The sequence below is a fragment of the Colius striatus genome, chromosome 8, assembly GCF_028858725.1.
Source record: "Colius striatus isolate bColStr4 chromosome 8, bColStr4.1.hap1, whole genome shotgun sequence".
NCBI classification, from domain to species: Eukaryota; Metazoa; Chordata; class Aves; order Coliiformes; family Coliidae; genus Colius; species Colius striatus.
In genome coordinates, this window is record NC_084766.1 from 30,736,156 (window position 1) to 30,760,838 (window position 24,683).

Here is a 24,683-nt window from a genome sequence, read left to right on the forward strand (position 1 = left end):
TCACATCACCTCTTCCTTCAATTATGCAAAATGCAACAGGAAAAGCAAAATTAGAAAATTCACAATGCAGCAGTCTGGGCTGTAGCTCACCCACTGAAAATAAGCTGGTGAGGCCAGTGAGACACAGATGGTACAAAGCAGCATGTGAAAGAGCCTCTCCCTAGTTCACAGTGTTCCATAGCTGCTATTGGCACACACATCATTTCTACCCCTTCCACTGCGAGGCCAGTGGTATGTTTTGCACTGGCATTGCCACATGGCATGTTCCAACTACACACGCTGCTAAAAAAGGCAAGGTCTCATTATGTCCCAAAGCATGGGATTCTCTCTTATGCTGTAAAAATGGAAATATCTGTCTATCCCCAAGGGCTAAGCAGTATCAGGGGCAAGGAGCATTTCCATACTATTTCAGTTCTCCTTTGGAACAGAGTGTAAACTGTGGACGCTGCTGTGAAGCTGCTGGCAGGTATTAGCCAAGTTGAAATGGAGCAGAAGCTAATGCTGATTTTTAACGCTGACTGCAGCTGCAGTCAAATTCAAAGTTCATTCCAGTCACCACAAAGCCAATACAGAGTCTTGTCTGTCTACAGGGGGTAGCGTCACCTCTTCACTCTATCCACAAAGAAACTATACAGAGCAAAGGCCAGGTCTCCTGCTGGTGACTATTAGCTCAAGTGCAGAAACCCCACCCTCAGAGCCCAGGAGGGGCAGGGGTCAGGCCCCTGGAAATTTTATTCTAACAAGCCCATACATGGCTTGATGCAGAAGTGAGGAGCAGCAGGAACGATTTCACTTCCCAGCAGCACGCAGTATAAGCATCATCAGGAGACTGGAGAGAATGCTATGACTCTGGATCAAGGGTCCGAGATGTTTGGCTTTGAGTTTAAGCTGAGGAAGAAGAAACTGTGTGTTTGGCAGGGGGAAATGATCAGACAACAGGGACAAGTGTACCAACAGCCTTCTCTGTAAACAAACGGCAGCCCTGGAGCCAGGACCCTGCAGAGCCTGCAGAGATCAGGAGAGAAGCATGCCCTGTGCATTTCCTTCGGAGGTCAGATAGATCCAAGCACTCAGGAGGAAGGGAGTTCATGTTATAAGGCTGATGAACTAAGGCTCAGAAGGTTCAGGTTCAACTCTCAAACTCAGCTGTGAGCTTCCTGTATGACCCTGAGAAAAATGATCTCTGTTCCTCTGTACCTGAAATTCTTTTTTATTAAACTATCTTACCTATTAAACTATCAAAGAAAAAGCTGTCACTGCATTTTCAGGCACTATGATAGCACAAACTAGCAGAACTGTAGGGACATCCCAGGGGAATGTTGCAGCTGCTTACAGTGAACAAGAAATACAAGAGAGTCTGGATGCCATTTTCATGGTGAAACTCTGCTAATGGTTTTTAGTTTAATTTCACAAAATTACAAGAGATTTCAAATTAAAAAAACCCCAAATCACATAGAGGAGGCACAAGGAGTTAAATGTAAATATTCCTTATGATCTTGCACTCTGAGCCACCTGTAACTTGTAGATTTCATTGATCCAAACATAGCAATCTATTTTGAAATGTTTGGAACAGCGTAAATTCCAAGATGCATTGTTCTTTTTCCTACCAGAAACAATTCAGCAACTTGTGGTTACTCCCATTCTTCACATGTTTATTTGCTCACTTGGCAGACACAAACCAACACGTTCATGTATTCAGCTTTTTGCTTTGCACGTACCATTGTTGCAACATACAGCTCTCTAAATACCAGTAACTCGGGCTATTATTTACCCATCGAACAAGGCTGAAAGCCTGTGTGAGAATCAAGCATAGCATCCCTTTACATGCTGTGCTACATCCTAGCTCAGCAACAGTCTTCTGGGGCAGTTTGTACACTAATACATTACTAGGAAGTCAATGGGAAAGAGAAAGTTTCTGATGCTGCTTCATTTTCCTGTGTTGGAGCAGGGCAAAGCCAGAGTGCTTCTCTTACCGTTATTCAAATAATCCTTAACACTGAAAGCCCCAAATTAGACAGCCTGTTCTATATTCTCCTTTTGCAGGTTACCCCCACATTTCTAATACAAGTAGCTACCACAAACACACCAGGTTCCTCTATTATACAAAGCAATACCAAAACAGTGCTTTCATGTCCTGAGGAGAGGACAGTTAGAAGTGAGATGAAAGCTGCCTAATTTGAACATATTTTATCAATCGTGATTTTGGTTCTAGCTTCAGTGTTGTGGTATGCATTTTTATTTCAGAGAAATGCTTGGAATGATGTTATTCTGCAGCCTAGGGGAAATGATTTGGATGGAGTTAGGATATACATTTCAGCTAACAGCTTTGCACAGGAAAGGCTTTTAGGTCCTTTACACTTAAAAGCATGCTGAACTCAGCAAGGAAAATTTGGCAGGACAGTTTGGAGCACACTCAGCAATAACTTTATTGAGTCAGGAAACAGCTTGGGAACAGTGCACCTTGGGCTCCTCCTCTGAGACACACTGAGCATGAAGAACATTAATTCACAACCCAGAAAGAGAGATATAGCCAAGAAGAGAATGACAGCAGGTCAAGAAGCCAGGTGTTAGTTACTCTCCTCTTTCCTATCACTTGAACTCGTCCAGGCCAGGACAAAATCTAGCCTTGTCTGAGTAGAAGCAATGCCTCCTGTCTTATTTAGATCTGCAGAAATTTATACCACAGCCTGTCCAAACAACATAAACTCCCACTCTCTGCCCAATGGGTACAAACAGCATCAGTCGTTATTAATAACAGCAAAAGACTAATTGATGCTCACCTTGAACTTTACTTGTACTTTATCATACTATGACGTGAAGAAACTAAGAAGATCATCAGTTGTCAGATGTGGTAACTGCTGCTTTCTAAGTAAGTCTTTCCAGTTTGCCATTGGAAAGCAATATTTCCTACCCAGTCCTCCTTCAGCCTCTCCCTGCTCGTGCAGAGCAGAATTGCTGCGTAACTCAATATCCTGTTCTGTGCACAGCTGGAATAAGATGACTAAGGTATAAAGTCAGTGAGAGATGGAGTGCAAGGGAGGACAAACTACAAAATAACACAAGTTAGCTTCAAAGAAATTCCTTAACAATATTATCCTGGTCTCCTCGGGACTTCAAGAGATGGCTGCCACGACACTTCCAGCATTTCTGTCCTTCTCTTTTACAGTCCTTGCAGATAATACATCAAGTAAGTATATAAAAAATCCCAATATGGATCTGCTTTTTCCCTTTGATTTCTGGCTTGCATTAACTTTGTTTTTGCTATACAGCTTTTCACAGAAATCACAGAATCACAGAATGGTAGGGGTTGGAAGGGACCTCTAAAGATCACCCAGCCCAGCTCTCTGCAGAAGCAGGTCCACCTAGATCAGGTCGCACAGGAACACATCCAGAAGGGTTTTGAAAACCTCCAGAGAAAAAACCCAGAGTTTTCAAAGCCCTTAGTTTAGGGTGTACAGTCACTGCAATGTCACTGTTATGGCCACAAGTAGAGCAAAAGCGTTTCAACTAAAACAGCGTGCGAACGTTACTGAAGCCAGGATGGCTACAGAGCTCTTTACCCATATCACATGGAGATGGTTTATATACTCTTGATATCTGTGACAGAAAGTATGATATTCTTGTTTTGGGGTGGCGACATCCTTACCTTGTAGGTACATTTCTTCTCCTTCTGTGAACATTTGGTTGCACCTGCTGCATCGTGCACAGCTTGGATGATAATGCTTGTCACCTGCCTGGACAAAAATAAAAAGGGAAATGAGGAACCAGTTCAACTAGTTGTTGTCAAAACAGGTATTTCCTCAATTGCTCCATTGTTATGGAATTTAGACAATGAATGAGAGTTTTCAACCTGACAATTCATTCCTTGCCCTTCTTCCTGATACTGACATTAACAGAGAGAACTTTCCACAGCCCCTTCTGGGACTGTTAACTCAATTCACAGATGCCTGATGTAGAAGCTACACTAGCTCAGATAGCTTGAGCCAAATCTGAACTACTCATGTAAAGATGCTAAATACTCTAGATCCTGTTACCCCAACCCAAATCTACTGAGCCATTCATTCTCTTAGATACATTGATATCTACAATAAAGAAAGTTGATCAGATTTCGGGCCTGAAAAATCAAAGTCCAGATATTAATGTGATTTATTCTCCTTAGGAGACCAAAGCAAACAACGTGTTAACTTCCTTGCATCAGAAACTAAGCAAGCAATGCCCAAATCAGCCTTTTTTTAATAGAAAAGTAATTACTCCCAGAAAATGACCCTTAATAGTGACAAATAATGAATTCTGAAAGTCTTTAAAATTGCATCTGGCTTTCCAAACAAGTCAACCTCTAATCTGTTTTCACAAGATATTCTCTATCCACTGAGATGTTAGATTCACAAAATATCTGTTCACTCTGCATCTGACTTGTAAGGTGTCATCAAATCCATTTCTTACTTCATTGTGCTTGAGACTGCAACTTTACTAAATTCAACATGTCCCTTATGTCTATTGAGACATTTATTGTATAGGCTTAGTATTTGTATGAGATGATGAAGTATCTGGATTAAAGTACCAGACAACCATCTCTACCGCACAGCCCTTCTACAGGTAAAGTTGCACTATTTAATTAAATAGTAATGACATAATATTTAATTAATGTTATCATTTATTCCTGGCCTTAGTAGTGTAGTACCTGGGTTTGATTTTAGGGAAGGTTGGAAAAGATGGTTATTCATAGATACAGTGGTGTTTGTGGACATGGCTCTTTCATTATCACTAAAAATAATTCCTGTCCAGGAATTTCAGCAACATAAGGCCAGAGAGGAGGACTAAATGTGCTACTAGTTTAGCCATACGCTCGCTCTTCAGTAGCAAAAACCCTGCACTTTGCTGTCTCAGATACTATCTTTGCTATTGATTCCTGTTCCTTAGAGGGCAGCATCTACCAAACAGCGAAACTAATGTGATTTAGCATTTTTTGTCCAGCAGATTTAGACCTATCAGGCATAAAGGAGGCTTTAGTAAAAGGAAGAATGAAAGGTCACTGCAAGATACGCCTATTCAACAAAGAAAAGCTAATGGGGTAGAAACCACAGAACTGATGCTTGACTTGTAGAAACAAAATAAATATTGAACTAAGAAGGAAAACCATAGTTAATGCTCATTCTCATTTTTCATAATGTCCTCTCATGTCCTCTTCATCTCTGACTCCCTCTAGCATTTATTTAACTCCCGAGGTGATCCATCAGTTCCATTCAGACTGGAATTTAAGAAAATTAAGAAACTCTGAACATATCTGAAATGTAACATTGGCACCAAATCACAGCTATTTTGATCTTGCATGCAGATGTGCAAACAACAGCTGCCTTTTATATATGTATATATATGTGCACCTTAGGGTTGTGAATATTGAACGGGGTTCAAAGGTGGATCTCTACTTCAGACAGCTCAACACCAAGCAGGAGCTGCCATCCTTTCCTGCACTTTCTGCCTCACACAAACAATACTGTACATCCAGAGGAAGAGCAATTTTATTTGTGTTTGGTAAAAAAAAAAATCCCAACTTTTGAGCATTTCTAAAGTTCTTGAGCAGAGTGGGGCCCTGAGAGCTGCTTGTCACAAGTGATTTCAGACTCACTCGATTTAAAGATGATCGCAAATCTGATGTCCTGGGAACCACTCCCAGTTAACGAGACGCACAAAATTCCTAAGGAGGTTGAATCACTGCCAGAAAGGATCTTCTCCAAACAGGAAGACAATAATTAAAACACAGACTTGAAATAATAAAAGAAGAATCTTTTCTGGGCTCTTCCTGTCTCATCCAACTAAAGAATACCTCTGTGGCATAATTGTGCCACTGCTTAAGAATGCTCAAATGTTTGGTAGGCACATAGATTTCTGTGAAATAAAATTCATAGCTTCTCAAAAGCATTCAGTAGGGCAGCTAAGCAGCTACACAGTCTGAACTGGACTTGTTAGATTATTAATAATTAACCTCCAAGACATCCCATCTGATGTGGGGTTTTGTCTTGTAAGATGCTTACAAAATTCCCAGACACAGAGAACTGAAACCTTTGTACATAAGTATTATCAGCTGAAGAAGGTTTTATAAAGAAATAATCCCCTACCAAGCACTCTGATGCTCAGCTAAGGCACTGTCATTTTAGGAAGGGTAGTTAGCATATGGCTGAGATATCTATATTGTGAGAGAACCATAGCATGTGGACAAAGAAAATCACACATTCACACCTCAACAGTTTCAGTTTCTGTTCTTCCAGTCTGGCCTTTGAGATCTGGTGGTTTTATGTTTTGGGGAGAGGAGGGGTTAGGGTTCTGTTTGTTTCTGTTTGGTTTTTGTTTAGGAACAAGAAAGTCATATTGCATCTATGTTTTAATCAAATGCTGCATTGCACTGCCATAAGCAAAAGGTGCCAATCCTTTGGGTTTTCCATAACTGCTTGAACAGTTTTATCCCAGGCTTCTGAGTTTCCTGTTCCTTGTTTTGTTAATTCACAACAACTTCTACTAGTTTTACTAGTACTTTGACTACTATACTTCATCCTAAAACAGCTGTGTTTGTCCATCTACTGCTAATATTAAATGAGATTTTCACTTGCCATGACTATTTGATAAACATTCCAGGTATTTGTCTCCTCATCACAAAGCTTTTCTTGAAGATCCCTTAGAAAAGGGCACCTGTATTCAAATGCTCATCTTTTAATTGCTATAAGCTGTTTACATATTTTTTAAAGCCAGGCTATTTGTGAGAGAAACGAATCCAGAATTCATCACAGTATCATTTGTAGACCTGTGGCCTCTCTGAAGATTTTTATCCTGGAAAAACTTCAGGTACTAGCAAGAGAATATAGTTTAAATGATGTACACGTGTCTCACAAGAGACTGATTTTAAGATTATCAGATATTTCCCTAAGGCTGAAAAAACAGGCCAAATTTTAGCCTAGTGTGAGTGATGATGAATAAACATCACCTCTCTGATAACACACGCTTGCTAAGTGGATATGCTAACATGTTCTGCACTGGAGAGGTTTTGGGGGAATCATAGAATCATTTTGGTTGAAAAAGACCTTTAATATCATTGAGTCAAACCACTGCCCTCACCTTGCCAAGCCCATCACTAACTCATGGCCTTCAGCACCTCAGCTACATGGCTTTGCAATATCTCCAGGGATGGAGACTCCCTCACCTCCCTGGGCAGCCTGGGACAGGGGCTGACAACACCCTCAGGGAAAAAGTTCTTCTTAATGTCCAATCTAAACCTTCCCTGCCACAACTTGAGGTTGTTTCCTCTTGTCCTATCCCTTGTTACTTGGGAGGAGGGACTGACCTCCATCTCCCTACAATCTCCTTTCAGGAAGTTAGAAAGTGATCGTGTCTCTGTGTCTCTCCTGAGCCTCCTCTTCTCCAGACTAAACATCCTCAGTTCCCTCAGCTGCTCCTCAGATTTTTCTCTAGCTCCTAGGACTCCTCAGCCATAGGGAGTCATAGATCAAAGCAGCTGGAGTTGTTGCTGAAAGCTTCCAAACCAGTTTAATGAGTTTTATGCCTCAGTAATGTTGCTATGACTGAGGAATGGAAGCCTTTCTTCAGTGGGTATCCACTGGAAAACAATCTGCATCTCGACTAACTCAGGGCATATCTTGCTGTGCCTGACTTGTGGTGATCATCTGAGAAAACTGGTTGCTAAAAGTCAATATTAGGAAAATCTTCTGGATGTAAAAAGGGATGAAATAGTCACACTTTTTAGACACCTTGCCTAGCTCCCAAGCTACTAAATTCTCATTAACTATGGCCAATGGGCAGTTTCCTGCAATGTTATGCTACTGTGCTGTGTGTCCAAAGTATCAAGTGCAAACTATGACCCATACCTTAGAGGACTGTCCCTAAACTGTTTGAGTAAGCTGAATTAATTGCTGTGAGTACCCTGATTTTGCTTAGATAGAAGTGATAAAACCAACTAAAATAATATTGAACGTTATTACTCTTACTTTGCATTCAAATTCTTAAATGGAATTGAATGAATTGAAAGCTCCTTCTGTCAAATGAAATATTAAACGTACATGTTACTGTCACTGCCTATAAATTCGCTGTTAAATCAACCAGCACTTGCATTTGCAGTAGAAGCAAAGAACATCAGTTAGCAATTTACAACAATATACAATCTCTTCTGACTTTCCTATTTATCTTCTGCTCACAACTGACAAATCTAAAATAGGCTCTCAGATAAAATCCCATTTGAACACTGTAGGCAGAAAAGGGAAGCAGTAGTATACACTCATTTACCAAATACTTCCAGAATTGCAAAACGAAGGAACAGTGGCCAAAGGCAGATTAAATGTCAATATACACATTAAAATAGGGATGCTAAATTTGTGTAGCTTTCCATGGTTCTGCAAATCTCACTGACTCATGGCTGACCAGCAATATATGTGTTCTATTTATTTTCTACATAGTACTGAACATATATACTATGCACAATATGTGCATCATATACACATTCTGGCAAAGCAAATAGGTTTTAAGATTATTTTAGATAGTATTATGCTTCTGTTCATTCTGGTAATTTCAACTCTGCTTCAGTTTCCCAATCTACAAGGAAGGTTAAATAACATTTAATCTCCTTCATAAAATACTTCGGAGAAACACAACCAAGGAAAACCATTACAGAAATGTATTCCTCATGACCACTCCTCCTGTAAGACTTGTGAATGACAGCTAAAGGCTCAACAGTCAATCATGGATGATGGGCTACACAGGGAAGCTGTGTATGTTCTGCAGAAGATGTTTCCCAAATAGCACTAGCAAAAGTACAAGCTCTATTACCTATCAAGCTTAAAAAGACCTTTTGCAGTTTAACAGGTAAACTAAAAGGCTGGGAGGTAGGAAGGTATTCAGAGCACCAGTTAAACTTAATGCACTGAGCTCCTGTACAACCCCTTCTCACACTACCAATGCTCCAGCTCTTCACAGTGCACACAACACTCATGCGCTTTCACTTTAGCCAGATGCCTTTGGGAACCTGCTGAAGCTTTGAGTGTCAAGGAGGGCAATGGTGAGTCTCACAAGAATGATTCCAATTCAGGAGCTACAAATACAGATGCATGCAAGACGAAGCAACGTGCCCCAGAAAGCCAGCATGAACCATACCTGTGTTGAGTACACATACAGCTTTAACCCTATGATAAGTGTACTTCAGAAGACCAGGACTGTATTTTCTGAGTCCTTTCCCTCACCCCCCACTTCCCACAGGACTTGCTTTTATTCTCTGAGTGCTTGTAGAGTTTTAGTCTGATTAAACAAACCTTTTCCTCTTTGGTGAACGTGAGAGCTTAACATTTCCTATTACTCATGCCTTCAGTTCTGTCCTTCTTTCCAGAACAACAGTGAACAAGAGCCAGCGAGAACAATAACAAGAATCCCGCTAGGAGAGCTCACATGCCAGTGAGTCTGGTAGAGGAAGAACTAATTACCAACAGACATTTGTTGCTGGCCAAAGGACACAATTAAGTGCATATTTGCTGTGTTACATTTGCACAGCTGCACTCACTCTCCATTCAAAGATATCTTAGCAGTCACCTGACAAATGGCTATTAAACATATAGAAAGCTTTACTTTTCTAATGCTACTTAAATAGCACAAAAACTGCTGTGTTGTTTTAAGAGAACATTTAAAAGCACCCTCCCTCCTTTTTTCTTGTTTTTTTTTTTAAGGAACAGGTATAATGTGCTCATTTGATGGACAAACCTAATCAATTATTTAGTTCTACCAAGACTCTGAGGAGATTGACCTGATTACTCTCTTCAGGACTAAGGAGCAGCACAAAGAATAACTCAGACTCTTTTTGCAAACCCCTTAAGGAATGTCGTGAATTGTAAAACAGGAACTGTGGCAGTAGTCTACCATTTTCCAGTGAAGCTTTATTTTAATTACTTGTAGAGGTCACAGAACCTTCAGCCCTGTTTGATGTTTGGTATAACATCAAATTCCATTGTTTCCTTCTCTGCAGGCTTCTGTGATCTTGCAGGTGGCTGGAACAGCACAAATACTACGAAGATCAAAATTTGTCTCTAATAACATCCTGACCCAAACTGTCCACTCATTTTTTCCCAAGCTTTTATCTGTTTAGCAAGTTACCATAAATATCTGTGCTCAGAGACAAAAATAAAAGGGCAGCTCCTTTGCTTCCAAAGAACTTCAGTATGTACCATGTTTTTTTCTGTTATAACCAAAGAAAGGACAGTGTACTACAATTTAAATGTTGCAAAAAATTCTAGCCTGGTTCATCCTTGTTTGATACAAATCCTTAAAACCAGGGCCTTCTAAAGCTGTTTTAAACATAGGTTAAAACACCTCAATGCAAACAGCTCTCTCTGCCTCTGTTCAACCTGAGACAGGCAAGAGCAGTGGGAAGCAGAGCTCACTCTGGCAGTTCCCAGGCTGATGGGGCTGCAAGACACAAGACCAAGGGAAAGCAGGAAATGGAGCGTGAGGACATGACTGTAAATGTAAATGACAACATGTATGCAAGAGACATGGATGACCCTCAGAGCCTTCCATTGATTGCTGTGCTGCCTTGGGTAAGCCAAAACTGCAGCTGTCCTGCTGCTATGAACACTTCCACTGTTAATTCATGCCCAGTTTTTGGTTTTTGTACAAAAATACTTCCCAGCATTCCAACAGAGACTGACAATGTCATGCCAGTATATTCCTTAATAGATTGACTGTAACAAACTTTGGAACTTATTAGTGCTAATTCTGTCAGCATACAATATTTTTATACCTATTAGCTGCTGCTAACATCAATGCAATTATTAGCTGCTTGGAATGCACTTTTTTCCTTACAGCAAAGAAGTGAGTAACAATTCAGGTTAAATCCCCAGTTGTGCAACTGTACTTCTGGCAAGAAGAAACAATCCTCATGTCAGCTGAATATCAACTGGACTTATATTAGTAAGATCCTAGCAGTTATGTGTGACTGCACTGTCAGCTCAGAGTTCTCACTTCCCTGAAACATTCAACATTGAGCAAGCTGCCCGCACAGGTGAAATGCTTAACTGCCATCTATGGTCTTCATGGGGCAAATCCCTTCATTGCTACACACAAGATCAAAGTTAAGAATTTACATTATGTACACAGTTAACAGCAGTACAAAGAAGGTAATTGCATGCAACTAAGAAATGTACCCACAGTAGCCCAAAGTGGCTGGTTAGAACACGGTGGGTGGTACAGAGGAACAAAGCAATAGCAAATACAGCTTTATTGCTGGGATTTCAACATCTCTGTTAGGATCCTGGGTTACATTTATGCACACAGAAACTTAATCCTGGTGACTGAACATGTAGCTAATCAGAAGCAATCCAGAGGAAATAAATGTACTAGATTTTATGAAGTTCCATTCTAATCTAATTACATTGTAAGTCTAGGAATTCACTGCCTTCATTACCCTTATTTTAGGTCCACGTGATAGCAAAATCCAGCATCCACCATTTAACTTTCTTTTAAACCATGTTTACTGCACAGATTAATTTAAATAAAAAATGTAAAACTTTTCAACAGCAAGTATTTGGTAAGGCCTGAGAGAAATCCCTCCTCTACTTCTTAATAATGCTGGAACTAGTCCAGTTCATAAGTACAAATGTAGACTTTCTACGCCCTCTGTAATATTTAGGCTTCCCAAACATCAGAGAACCTATTTTTCCTTTATCTTGTATACATTTTGCCCAGCATGGATTTTGACATGAAAAGGTACTTCGCCTGAAGGACCTGATTGCAGCCACATTCACATGGCTGGATTAGTTTGGAATCAGAATCACTCAGCAAAGCTGCTTTACAGTAACTTCCTCATAGTGCCAAGGGCCTTTTCAAACAGCCTAATACTGGCATAACTGTAACTTTGTCTCAACCAGCCAGCAAAACACCTTTACTGACTACTGAGAGTGTTGTGTAAGAATGTTGTATAGCTCTGAGATGTACAGTTGAGTGGACAGTCTACCTGCAGCAAAGTGAGAAAGCCATTCCAGCCACAGCTTCTAATCTGCTGAAAGCAAAGTAAAGCTCTAAGCTTGGTTTGCTGCTGTTTGCTATATGGCACCAGTCAGGAATTGCATTGAGCTGCTGTGAATAGATTATGTGCCAGACACATACAATGTGCAATCATGCATAACAACAGGAGTCTCCCACTTTCCAAGTCATCTTCACATTTTCTTTCATTAGATGATAACAGGACCACTGAGATAATCAGGAACATGTGAGTTCAGGATTGAAATACAAACACGTTTTTGCTTTTAATTCTCTGCATGGAGTGACTGTTAGTCCTTTGACCTGTCCCTCTGAATTTCTAATAATACAGCTTGATGTATATACACTAGCAGATCATGTTAACTGAAGTTAACTGAAGGTCCTTCTGGCTCGAAGGACCACCTGGGATGCATCAAGAAGAGTGTGGCCAGCAGGTCAAGGGAGGTTCTTCTCCCTCTCTGCTCTGCCCTGGTGAGGCCTCATCTGGAGTCCTGTGTCCAGTTCTGGGCTCCTCAGCTCAAGAGGGACAGGGAAAGAGCCCAGCGCAGGGCCACCAAGATGATCAGGGGACTGGAACATGTTTCATACAAGGAAAGGCTGCAGAAACTGGGGCTGTTTAGTCTGGAGAAGAGGAGACTGAGGGGAGACCTTATTAACATTTATAAATATCTAAAGGGTGGGTGTCAGGAGGTTGGGACATCCCTCTTTTCTATAGTAGATAGCAACACGACAAGGGGTAATGGGATGAAGCTGGAACACAAAAAGTTCCACTTAAACATAAGAAAAAACTCTTTCACTGTGAGGTGAGGGAGCCCTGGCACAGGCTGCCCAGAGGGGTTGTGGAGGCTCCTTCCTTGGAGGGCTTCAAGACCCACCTGGACATGTTCCTATGCGACCTGATCTGGGTGACCCTGCTTCTGCAGGGGGGTTGGACTAGATGATCTCTAAAGGTCCCTTCCAACCCTACCATTCTATGATTTAAGTTGTGTTTGCAGTGCTGCAACAAGATCTCCAAATAAACAGGAGGTATCTTGCAAGACTGAGCTATTACTAGTTTATTTAATTGGAAACAACTTTCTCATTTGGTAGAACTAGAGATGACTTCAGTCTCCTGAAATTTGTCAAGAAAAGTCAGTAATAAACCTCCTTTATATGTTAAAAAAAACCCCTACCAAATAATTATTTTATGAATCATAAAGTCTTGCACTTGACAGCAGGTAATAAATACTAGAGCTCATCCTAACACAAAAAGGTTTTTTGAAATTTCAAAACTTATCAGTTTTCTCATTTCTGAGAGATCTAATCCAGACAGACAGACTGAAGAGCACTATTATATATGCATATTTATATATATGTATATGTGCATGTGGAATTTCAAAGGAGCATCCATATTCTTGGATGTTAAAGTAACTATAAAAGAATAAACCTAGGAATTTGAAGACATACTACTGAATGTCTCACATTCTGTATTCTAAAATACAAACAAAAATATCATGGCCCATATGCTTGATGCACAGAAAAATCATAGGAACTGAGATACTGTTCACAGCACACTGCCTCCTCCCCCAAGAAGAAGTCATTAAGTTAGAAAGAAAGATGACCAGATAATGGATAAGAAAAGTAAAGTTACCAAACACATAACTGGACAATATATTTAGACAGTAAGAGTCTGATTAAAGCATGATGGGGAAAAAAACCAGCCACAGATTAGGCAAAGATCCCTTGTGAAACGCAGATGAAAAATGATGAGAGTTGGCATAGAAAAGGAGGTGACACAGTATTCAGAAGGTGTATCTTTCATCTGGTCTGTATTTGGCAATGCCAAAAGACATATTTTTCCTGTTTGATACTGTTTATTGAGCAAGATTTTTTTGAATAGTGTTTGCCATGAGTCAACACTTACAAATTAGGAGACTTGAATAATTTGTACTCAAGAGTCTGAAGAAAACTGTAGCTGGGCAGTTCTCTGACAGATGGATGTGTTAGCAGGGGAGGCTCTGCTGAGCAAGATACCTCAGAGATTACTTCCTTCTACCCACAGCATGAGGTACCTCTACTACCGGCCAAGACAAGGATATAAAACCTTTCCTGGTAAATCTGCTGATGACTCAAAGACAATGTTTGTTTAAGCTATCTAAACCCAGCAATAGTAATGTAACGTAATATGCCTGCAGATCAAGAAACCAAGGCCCTGTGAGGTAGAGGACCATATTGTGGACAACAGCAGCTGAGAGAAGCAGTTTGAGAACATCATTAATAATCTCCCAGAAAATGCTCCAAGAGTACCTTTCCAAGGGCTGTTTTTTTTCTGAGCCTTTAATGCATACCAAGAATATAAAGGAAACGCAAAGTCTGATGGACTTGATACTGCAGTGTCACCACTGTAACCCTAATGAGTGCTTACATGTGGATCTACAGAACAGACCTCAGTGGAGAATCATCAAAACAATGTGACTCTTCAGCTGTGAATCCTGAGGACTTGGAGTCAAACCATTATTCAGAGAGAGGCTTCAGAGATGACTAGATCACAATAGAGCAGTGATTAAAAGCAAAGAAAGAAGACAGTGGCAGGAAAGAGCATGAGCTTTTCAACCCCATTGAAAAAAGTGTGACAACACCAAAAGCCCAAGTCAGACAAATTTAACCTCAAAATAAGGTGAAGTTTCTAAAAAGTAAAGGTAATTTAAGCAGCAATAGGGAAAGTTTTTGGCCTCACAATTGCTCTGTGGTTTCCATGAGAAGGCAGGATAATTTCCCAAAGGATAAGCTTCATTTGGTTTCTAGGGAAAGGCTCTATGATTTTGAAGAGAGAAGGTCAAGCAAGATGATTTTAGTTTTTTGTCTGACCTTAAAATCCATTCCCATGGGTTTTACATAGAGAGAAGCTTTTACATCAGGCTGCTCCTAGGGAGCACAGGCCTGGACCCAACCAGCAGAACAGAGTCAGAGTCTAAGGTTATACAGGAAAAAAATTCCAATGGAGTTAAATCTATTCTATTTGTTCCTTTGGCTAAGGAACAAAATTCTTGATATTGCAAGGGCTTTGCTGCTAGAAGGGAGCATTTCTTTATGTGAGTTCTGGTTCAGAGAGATAGTTCAAGTGCAATGTCAGGAGAAGTTCTGGGGTTGGCTGAGCTGCATCAGCACCAGGTTTGCTACTGATCCCGAGAGTCCAGCACTGCGACAGGGCTCTGCAGTATGGGGAAGCCTGAGAAAAAAAGTCAGTGTAGCAGTAAGTAAAACTCATATTAACCTACTCAGTGAGCAAGTGCAGAACACTTTCTAACTGATGAAGCAAGAGAGAGCTTGGGAGATTTAAGCAACTCACCTTGGATCAAAATGAATGCCTTCAGCAGAGGCAACTCAAATTCTCAGACTGCCAGCCTTGACAAATCTCTGTGTAGCACACCACTAGATCCAAATAACTGGGGCTGATTTTCTTGTTTATCTAAAGCAAAACTATCTGTCCAGTTTTCTGTCAGAAGGCTGTTTCAGGAACTGCGCAACCATTGGTGTGTGATTTAGCCAAGCCTGGTCTCCATTCTGCTGTCTGCATTCAGTTTGGAGGGAGTGTCCCAAGAACAACAGAGAAATAGAATTTTGTTGTGAAGGCCAAAGGAGGGGGAAAGAAACTAAGCATGAGGTCAGACATAGTACATCCACAGAAAATAACCATAGAACATAAAACAAAGGTAGTCTATAAAACAACAAAGTAGACAGGAAACACTCAGCTTATACTAATTTGTACCTGATCAATTCACAGATTGTTCTAATGGGAAAATCCCTTGGGGCATCCCTTTTTTCTATGGTATCTAGCAACAGGACAAGGGGTAATGGGATGAAGCTGGAACACAAAAAGTTCCATTTAAACATAAGAAAAAACTATTTCACTGTGAGGGTGAGGGAGCCCTGGCACAGGCTGCCCAGGGAGGGTGTGGAGTCTCCTTCCTTGGAGGTCTTCAAGACTGACCTGGACACATTCCTATGCAACCTGACCTAGGTTGACCTGCTTCTGCAGGGGAGTTGGACTAGATGATCTCTAAAGGTCCCTTCCAGCCCCTACCATTCCATGATTCTGTGAAAACACATTTGAAGTGAATTGAGCACGGACTATTTTTTCTTTTAGTCACTAGAGCCTGCTCTTGTAGGAAACTAATCCTAAAAGTCACTGTCATTCCAAGTATTCTGATTCAATAAGGCAGCAAAAACTCGAAGGAGTAGCTTTTGTCCTTGATTAACTACAATGCTACCTGCTACCTTTGGAAATTTCTTCCTGCAAGGGGACACAAGGAACAGATGGCAGTCTAAGGAAGGGGTAGATTTTAAATTACAGGTGCATCTCCTGCTGTGTGCTATTTTTTCTCCTTTTTACAAAGGCTTGTAATAAATGTCATACATCCCAGATATTGATGCAAAGAACTATTAGACCTATATGGTCTTGTAATGTGGCATGGGTATGTAAATATAATCTACCCATTCTGTGCTCCGAGTCGTCATTCCAAACATTTAATCATCCAAAAAATGCTCGTGTATAACATTTATTCATCCGTAAAGCACCTGCTCAGTAAAGACTGTGGACTTCAAAGTCCACAGAGATTCCAGACATTTCTTATGTTGTTTTTTTGTTTTTCTTGCCTTTTTTTTTTCCTCTCCAGGAAAGCACCCTGACAAAGCAGACAAAAGAGAGAGGGACTGAGTCCTCACAGAGTGAACACTGAGCACAATACCCGGATGGAGCCTATTACAAACAGGTGACAGCCTCAGACTTGCCCCAACAGGCACTGCTCAAGTTTCAAACGTGTTATTGCTGCATTCTTCCCAACAATTACTTTTTACAGGGGACAGGTCTAAGTCCTATCCTGCTCTTCTAGAAGACAAGTAGCAAATTTTCCACTGATAGGAGGACTTAGAACAGGGCTTACAAATGAAAGATTACAATCTTGCAAAAATTATTTCACTGATTCTTCCATTTTTCAATGTGACCTCAGCGAGGAGAAACAAAAGCTAACTAGCTGAAATAATTCTGTATGGCTACAGAGTGCATCCTCATATTTCCCTATCACTACATCCCCATCAACAGTGAGACTGCAGCACTGGAGGAAGTTTTGTTTTCACTCTAAGTACTTTGTTGCAGGGGCCGCTATTAATTTTCTCTCTCTCTTGTGGGTGATTGTTGCAGGTAACACTAACACAATACAAAGGTTTAAAAGCTGAACTAAAGAAGCAATAGGAGCTGCAAAATACAAAGACAGTATTATGTTTTTCCTAAAGTAGATTGTTCCAAGAGGAGAACATGTTCTGCAGCAACAATCATGCAATTGAACTCTTAATACAGCTATGTAATATAAAAAATAAAGTCATCCAGGTGAGTTATTTCTGTACTAAAAACTGCTCTATGTTTTGTGCACCTTTAAGACATGAAAAAGTTACTTGTCTTAGGTTTGTGTGTTATTGGAATACATGCAATGGCTATATAGCTCAAAGGCTGCTGTTGGTGGCAAGAAACTATATACTAATATATATACCTCTACTGAAATGTCATTTTAAAGTATTTTGACCAGCCTGCTGAAGTTTCTCAGTAATAGTGCAAAAAACACAATAGAGACTATTTAATTAAATCAAAAAGGTAGAACGTAAAGATACTGTGCTAGGAAATACAGATACTAATCAGCAACATCATACTCACAAAAGCAATTTATACAGATAAGGCATATTTTTACAAGCACCTGCAGGATTCAATAATCCCTTTGTGGCAATAAGGAAGCTTTAATCGGTTATTGTTTCAAATCATTTGTTACAACTTGCTCTTCTTATTCATCATCCTTACATCCTCTTAACATTACTCCCCTTCTTATTGACGTTCAAATTGACTGAAAGATGCTTTCCAAATCATTGTTGAGAAGTTAATGCCTTGTGATTATGCTGCCATAGCAACTGAAGTTCTGTTAGGGCTCTGTCAACTTCAGATGCTCTTTTGTCATCCTTTGTGTGTCAAGTCTTTCCCAACTACAGATATTCCTCTTGCCAAATTCAGTCTTCTAAGATGGGAGTGGGGGGGAATAACAAAAAATTGTGTTAGATGGATTTTTACATGAAGCAATTTATGCTATTTTTATAGTACAATTATTCCAGATATTTGACCCTGTGCATAGTGTGGTGTCCTAGGCAATTACATCTAGTGTGTTTTTCATCAGGGAGAGGCAGTCTAAATGAAGTTCAATCTATGCTGAGACTCAGCTACATAGACAAACTGTCTGAACCATTTACCTATATCCTGAGTTATTATTAAGCTTTTCATTTCCTCATTTTTAAGCAAACAAACCCCACAGGAGAGGAAAAAAACCCTGGCGTTCTACATTAACTGAGAAAACACGTTTCTCAGCAAAAGGCAGGGAAACTGGAAACAAGTGCTGGCTTTATTTCTATACAACAGATCTCCAGAAGTGATCAAAAGAGCTGACAAACTATATTAAGAATTATTTGAGATAATGAATTGCATTGTTCCTCCACACATAGCAATCAGTTGCAATCAGAAACAGCCCAAGCTCTGTGCCATTCTCCTCTCTTCCTGGCAGCTTAAAAACATGTTAGCTGCATTCTCTTTATCTAAACTACAACATTACACATAGCCTTTTCAGAAAATCTTTCTGGTGTGAAGGAATGAAAGTACAAGTACTCTATACTCATACCACTGGCAAGATATTCAGTCATACCACAAAGTTACACCCTCCCTCTCCCCCCTCAAGAAAAAGCCATGACCCCTTCCAGTTCAGATCTAGTTTCACAGGAAGGTGTTTACCTTTGGATAATAATTCTTCAGTCTAAGTCCATTCCCTCCTCAGCCCAGCGGCAGCCTCCCTCCACCTCTGTTCCAACTGAGAGCAGCACCAGCAGCGATGTGCAGAGCAAAGTGCCGGCAGCTGCACCCAGCTCGGAGCCTCACTCCTCTGCTCGCACTCACGCGCTCCTCTGCACACACCCACCAAAACAAGCAAATCATCCTCCCTGCACATTAAACCCACTCCAGCAGAAACTCGGCCAACCCATTCTGAAAAAGGAAAAGGGGGAAGAATATTGGCCCAGGCAGGGGCAGGGCTATTTCTCATCATTTGTGTGCCACTATTTGATGTTGATACAACTCAGAACATTTTCCCCTTGGGCAGAGGTGTCTGCTGAGTATGAAATTAGCATTCCCTTTCTCTGAAAGTTATTATATATTACATCCATGGCTTCTGAAGAATTTATCCATCCCCCTGGTTGTCAGTCTGGTTTTTACAGAAACACAGTGAGATGGCATTCTAGTCCAATTCAGATTAATGCAGGCAGGGTGCAGGGCCACTTTTCACATTGGTAAATGTATCTATTTACTCTTTTTGCACACTTTAGGTGAGATCAGACACTCTATGAACATTAGATGAATTTATAGTGGGCCTTGTGCACTAACCCTATCTGATCTCTCAGCAGGTATTTTCCATAACGAGTGAAGTCCTGTGGTCTGCAGTATATACCCGTCAAACTAAGAGGACAAACAATCAGAGCATGTGCTTCTGCTTTTTCTTACCATTTACCTGGGACATTCAGATAACATGTTTGTCTTTTCTCATTTGTTGTAATGGCAGTAAAAAACCACTGCTTCTTCTCACTTGCTGTGTAGCCTTCTGCCCTGTATTTTTATGGTGTGTAAAGATGATAATAGTGCCTCAGAGATAACAGTCGAGAGCAAAGCCTCTCCAAAGTTTGTAAGACACCCAAATCAGTAGACACCTAGTGCAATGAAAGCAGAATGGCAATACATTCTTCAGGGATATTGTTTTACCAGGACTTCAACATTCTACCAAAGCCAAATCTGTTTGGATTCATCAGTGTTTAGTTCATCAATTCCTTCATTTATAGCACTGTTTAAATTTTTTCCTCCCCTCAACCTGATTACCAGTACCAGTTGCATCATGAAAATCCAGTAAATGATGCATGTTGTTATCCTTCCTGCAAAACTCCTATGAAAACAGCCTGGTTAAATATTTTGCTCAGCAGAAGACTATATGTTAGCCTTTTATATAACATTTCTGAATGGAATTGAAATAATAATTACTGAAACATCTAAGTTTCCAAGTTTCCCTGAATTCAACCATCTGGAGCATCTGACTGCTAATACTCACATGAGCAAAGTTGGTTGCATGGGTTAGTAATGGCAAAAAGCACATCCTTGAACAGGCACTGACTGAATAAATCATTTCATAGAATCATAAAATCATAGAATGGTAGGAGTTGGAAGGGACCTTCAGAGATCATCTAGTCCAACCCCCCTGCAGAAGCAGGGTCACCTAGATCAGGTCGCATAGGAACATGTCCCAGCAGGTCTTGAAGACCTCCAAGGAAAGAGACTCCACAACCCCTCTGGGCAGCTTGTGCCAGGGCTCCTTCACCTCACAGTGAAATAGTTTTTTCTTATGTTTAAGTGGAACTTTTTGTGTTCCAGCTTCATCCCATTGCCCCTTGTCTTGTTACTATCTACTATAGAAAAGAGCGATGTCGCAACCTCCTGACACCCACCCTTTGGATATTTATAAATGTTAATAAGATCTCCCCTCCATCTCCTCTTCTCCAGACTAAACTGTTTGTTTGGGAACCAGTAATGTTGTTCTGTCATTTATTTGTTATTTATTTATTTAAAGTAGATTCATGTAAAGAGTCAGCTTCTCTGGATCCCTTACAGCACAGGTTTGTAAATCTTTTTCTGAAAACAATACTTGAAGAAACTTACAGGCACTTCTGGCTCACATGCTTTGTTTCTTAAATATGGATGCAGTGTCCTTACACACTCACAGCAACTTTCACTCTTTGTTTTGCTTTTCCCTCCATAATTATTGTTATTTATTTCTAACTTCTGAACTCAAGGTGTCTCAGAATTGACATCTTTCAGAGTTAGTTGCAGCACAGAGAGCCTGGCACGTTAGAGTATCTACAAGTACTAAACCTCTTTCACATTCAACACCACATCTTGAGATACTACTCCTCTTAAAAATCATGGGAACTCATCAGAAATTACAATACCAAACCTGCCTTAGAACTTGACCTTGCAGGCTGAAGTCAGAGGAGCCTTCTGGGGCCCTGGCATTTCTTTTCAGGTCCATCTGTTGAAATGGCGTTATGCCACTGCTTACAAGGTGGGGTGCAAGTTTCAACAGTGCACAGGAAACAAACACAGGGCAGGCAGCAGCCCATCAGAACAGAAACTCGAGCTATGCACAGCCAGGAGAAATCACACAATGGCTACAGAATATTAGCAAGTACTACTATAAAAAGAAATGAGTGGAGTAGCAACGAGAATGAAGGATTTGACAGCAGATACATACATCTCTAGATCATGAGATCAAACCCTGCTCCTATCAGTAACAGTCAAAACCAGTGAAAATGGTTAAGATCTGAATTTTCTTTTCAGGCTTTCTGTAGGATTTCATGCAAAATATTCACCTGTTTCTGCCCCAATGAAGAATATTACATAGAATTTCTGTAAAACACTTTAGACATATAAAGTTGAAATACATGGATATAGGTACCATTCTCTGAAGTCAATAGAAAGCTTCTCATGGATTTAACAGATTTTGAATTAAGCCCTGGAGGAATGGTTATATTCTGTATGACAACCACATTAGGCAAAAAATATTTAGGCTAGCATCTTTCAAATAGTTAAATATGTGTGGAAGTTTACTTAGATTTGTGGAGTTACACATGTCCACACAGAAATTTGCAGGATTGGGATCAGATTGGCATTTCAATAGGCAAGCCCTGAAGCTACGAAAGCAATAGCTTAGTGAAAGTCTATAGGAAAATCCTCACTCTCACTATGCCATTATTGCCTGCCAAAAGTGTTCTTTCCCCAGAGTTAACAGGAAACGAATGTTTTTGTTCATAAATACAGATTCCTTTCTGCTGCAGAAATGCAAAGGAAGGACGTTGATCTTTGTTACCTTGACAAGACTTCCTGAAATACTCAAGCATTAAATTATACTGTATGTTTAAGAAAGTTGCACTATTTCATACTGGATTCTCACATTTATTGTGTTGGCAGACACTCATCAGGAAGTCATGTGCCAAGTAATACATGAGAAATATCTGCGCTGACTTAAATGCACGTGGTATTTCTCTTCCATATTTTCATGGCTACTGATCTATGGCCTAGGTTGAACTAGATGATCTCTAAAGGTCCCTTCTAACCTTACCATTCTATGATTCTATGATTAACTGAGCAGAGGGATCATCTCTACAGAATGGCTGGACAGAGTCCATCCTCTCAAGGCCTCAATCTCAAGGTCTGAACTCAAACCTTGGCCTTTCTGACAGACTTTGCTGAGGGTGCCTATCAGGGGAACAGCATAGCTGCTTCTCAGATGAAGACTTTTAGATCCACACCTAAGAGGCTCTCTTGTTGTCTAACTCTTGTAGAAGAGTGAAAGTCTGATTTGTCAGACTTTTAGCCTGGAGAAAAGAAGGCTCAGGGGAGGCCTTATTGCTCTCTACAGCTACCTGAAAGGAAGTTGTAATGAGGTGGGGGTAAGTCTGTTTTCCCTAGTAATGAGCCACAGAGCAAGAGGAAACGGCCTCAAGTTCTGTCAGGGGAGGTTCAGGCTGGATATGAGGAGGAATATTTCCTGCAAGGGTTGTCAGGCATTGGAATGGGCTGCTCAGAGAGGTGCTGGAGTCACCATCCCTGGAGGGGTTTCAGAGACAGGTGGATGTTGCACTTGGGGAAATAGTCTAGAGGTTGATAGGGCTGGAACAGAGGCTGGACTTGATCTTAAAGGTCTCTTCCTGCTGAAAGGATTCTATGATTCTGAGCAATCCTGAACAACAAACACGAGCAGGAGCTGAAAGCCTGCAATGTTTCAAAATATCTCAACTAAAAAAATAAAATCTTACTGAAAAAAATAGATACCTCCAGCCTCTGTCAACCCAAAGCTAAACTTCAGGTGGCCATTTCCCTTCAGGTTTTCAATTTTTCTATTGACTGCCACAGATGTAATAAGAATAAGCAGAAACTAAAGCAGGACTACAATGGCATGCTGCATATTGCTTCTGATCCATTAGAGGGAAGTGTTTGTATACAATGTGCTACATACGTCCCTCCAATCTCTTCTGATCATTTCTTTGGATGAAGTTGATGAAATTACACACTCTGCTCCTAACATGACACATTATTTTACCAACAAACAAAATTAGAGATGCTTATCAGTGAATTTACTACTCCCATGTTTAATAACAAAGTCAAAATACAAAGTGTTTTCCATGTTTTCTATGATTAGATGGAACTTGGTCTGGGCAGTGATGCCATAACCCCTACTACTACTAGACAGTTTGTATAATTGTGCTACTTCACACCAAGAATGTGGTTTCCTTCCTGAGAGAAGTAGCAGGACAAGAGGCAACCCACATAATAGAAATCATCAAAGACACCCAAATTTCCCACAGTGATAATATCCTTCTGCAAGAATCTCGAGCTTCACTGAAAATGAAAACTTCAGGTGTACTGAGAGCTTGTGGGTGATTTATTGCACAGAATAAGGAGACTGTTAATTTTCCTACCTCAAATAGGCCTGCAGCCCTCCCTGAACTGTGGCAGCCCTGAACATCTATTTTCCATAGTCCTGTGGCTAACTCCGATCTCTCCCTTTCGTTATTACCAGAGGACATGTGTCATGCTCTGTCCCCATCCTTTAAACTACCTTTTTTGCCCAAAGAGGACACATGCTGACACATGATTTTCTCATCCTAAGTTATAATTTATTAGCTCCTTTAGTCTAGTTTAGAGGCATTAGTACTGCTGCTTTGGAACTGTGCATCTCAGTGTGAAATGTTTCTAGGATGAGCCGAGAAAGTAGCCCAGGGTTCTGATAAATTGCTCTGACTAGTGAATGTCAGCTGCTCACCTGTATCTTCCAACATTTTCAAACACAACAATCACAGAAAGTGCTTGAATGCCTCTCCTGCATCTGCATTTCCAGGTGATACTTGGAGAACTCTATTCATGGTCTGTCCAAGCTGCTAATACATTCTGTAATGTCTGAACAGCCTCCCTGACTACACAGTACTAATTTATTTAGTGAAAGTTTTTAAGGACTTGTCCAATCTGCACGTTTCAGACAGCAGCCAGCCTTCAAATGTCATTTGAAAGATCAGGAAAAATCAGGAAAGTAGGCTTTAGAGTTTGGTCTAAGTCACATATTGAAAACTACTACTGCCCTCTACTGTGTTATTATGGGTTGTGCCTCTGATAATCAATGAGAGCCACATACGTTCAAGCAAAATTACAAGTCTTAATCAGAACTCAGCATGCTTAGTATTTCCATGTATGGATAAGATACCTCAAAGGGTCTATTTCTAGTTTGTCAGTATATCCCTGTTCTGCAGGGGCTAGGTCCAATGGAAAAAATCTTTCTCTTTTCACCTAATTTTGATTCTTAGAAAAGGTGGATCCTTGCAAGAGATGGGACATGTTTCATCACTTCAGCAAGATGTTGTCTCATCTACTGATAACAAATAGCCATCAGAAGAGTATAAACTATGGAGTGAGAAACCAGTCTTGGGAACACAGTGACTGTATCGAGGTTCTTACTGGGACACAGAATCTCTGATAATCTGAACTTTAGTTAAGATTACAATGG

The 24,683-nt window shown here is 40.4% G+C and overlaps 1 protein-coding gene across 2 annotated transcripts in view; it reads right to left on the bottom strand.

The window, feature by feature from the left end:
• Nucleotides 1–24,683, bottom strand: part of ABLIM1 (actin binding LIM protein 1) — a 195,498-nt gene that overhangs the window by 50,599 nt on the left and 120,216 nt on the right. For both annotated transcript variants that reach the window (XM_062001129.1, XM_062001128.1), the window contains exon 7: nt 3,647–3,734. In XM_062001129.1, coding sequence (XP_061857113.1) covers nt 3,647–3,734 — 88 coding nt within the window. The remainder of the gene's footprint in view (nt 1–3,646; nt 3,735–24,683) is intronic.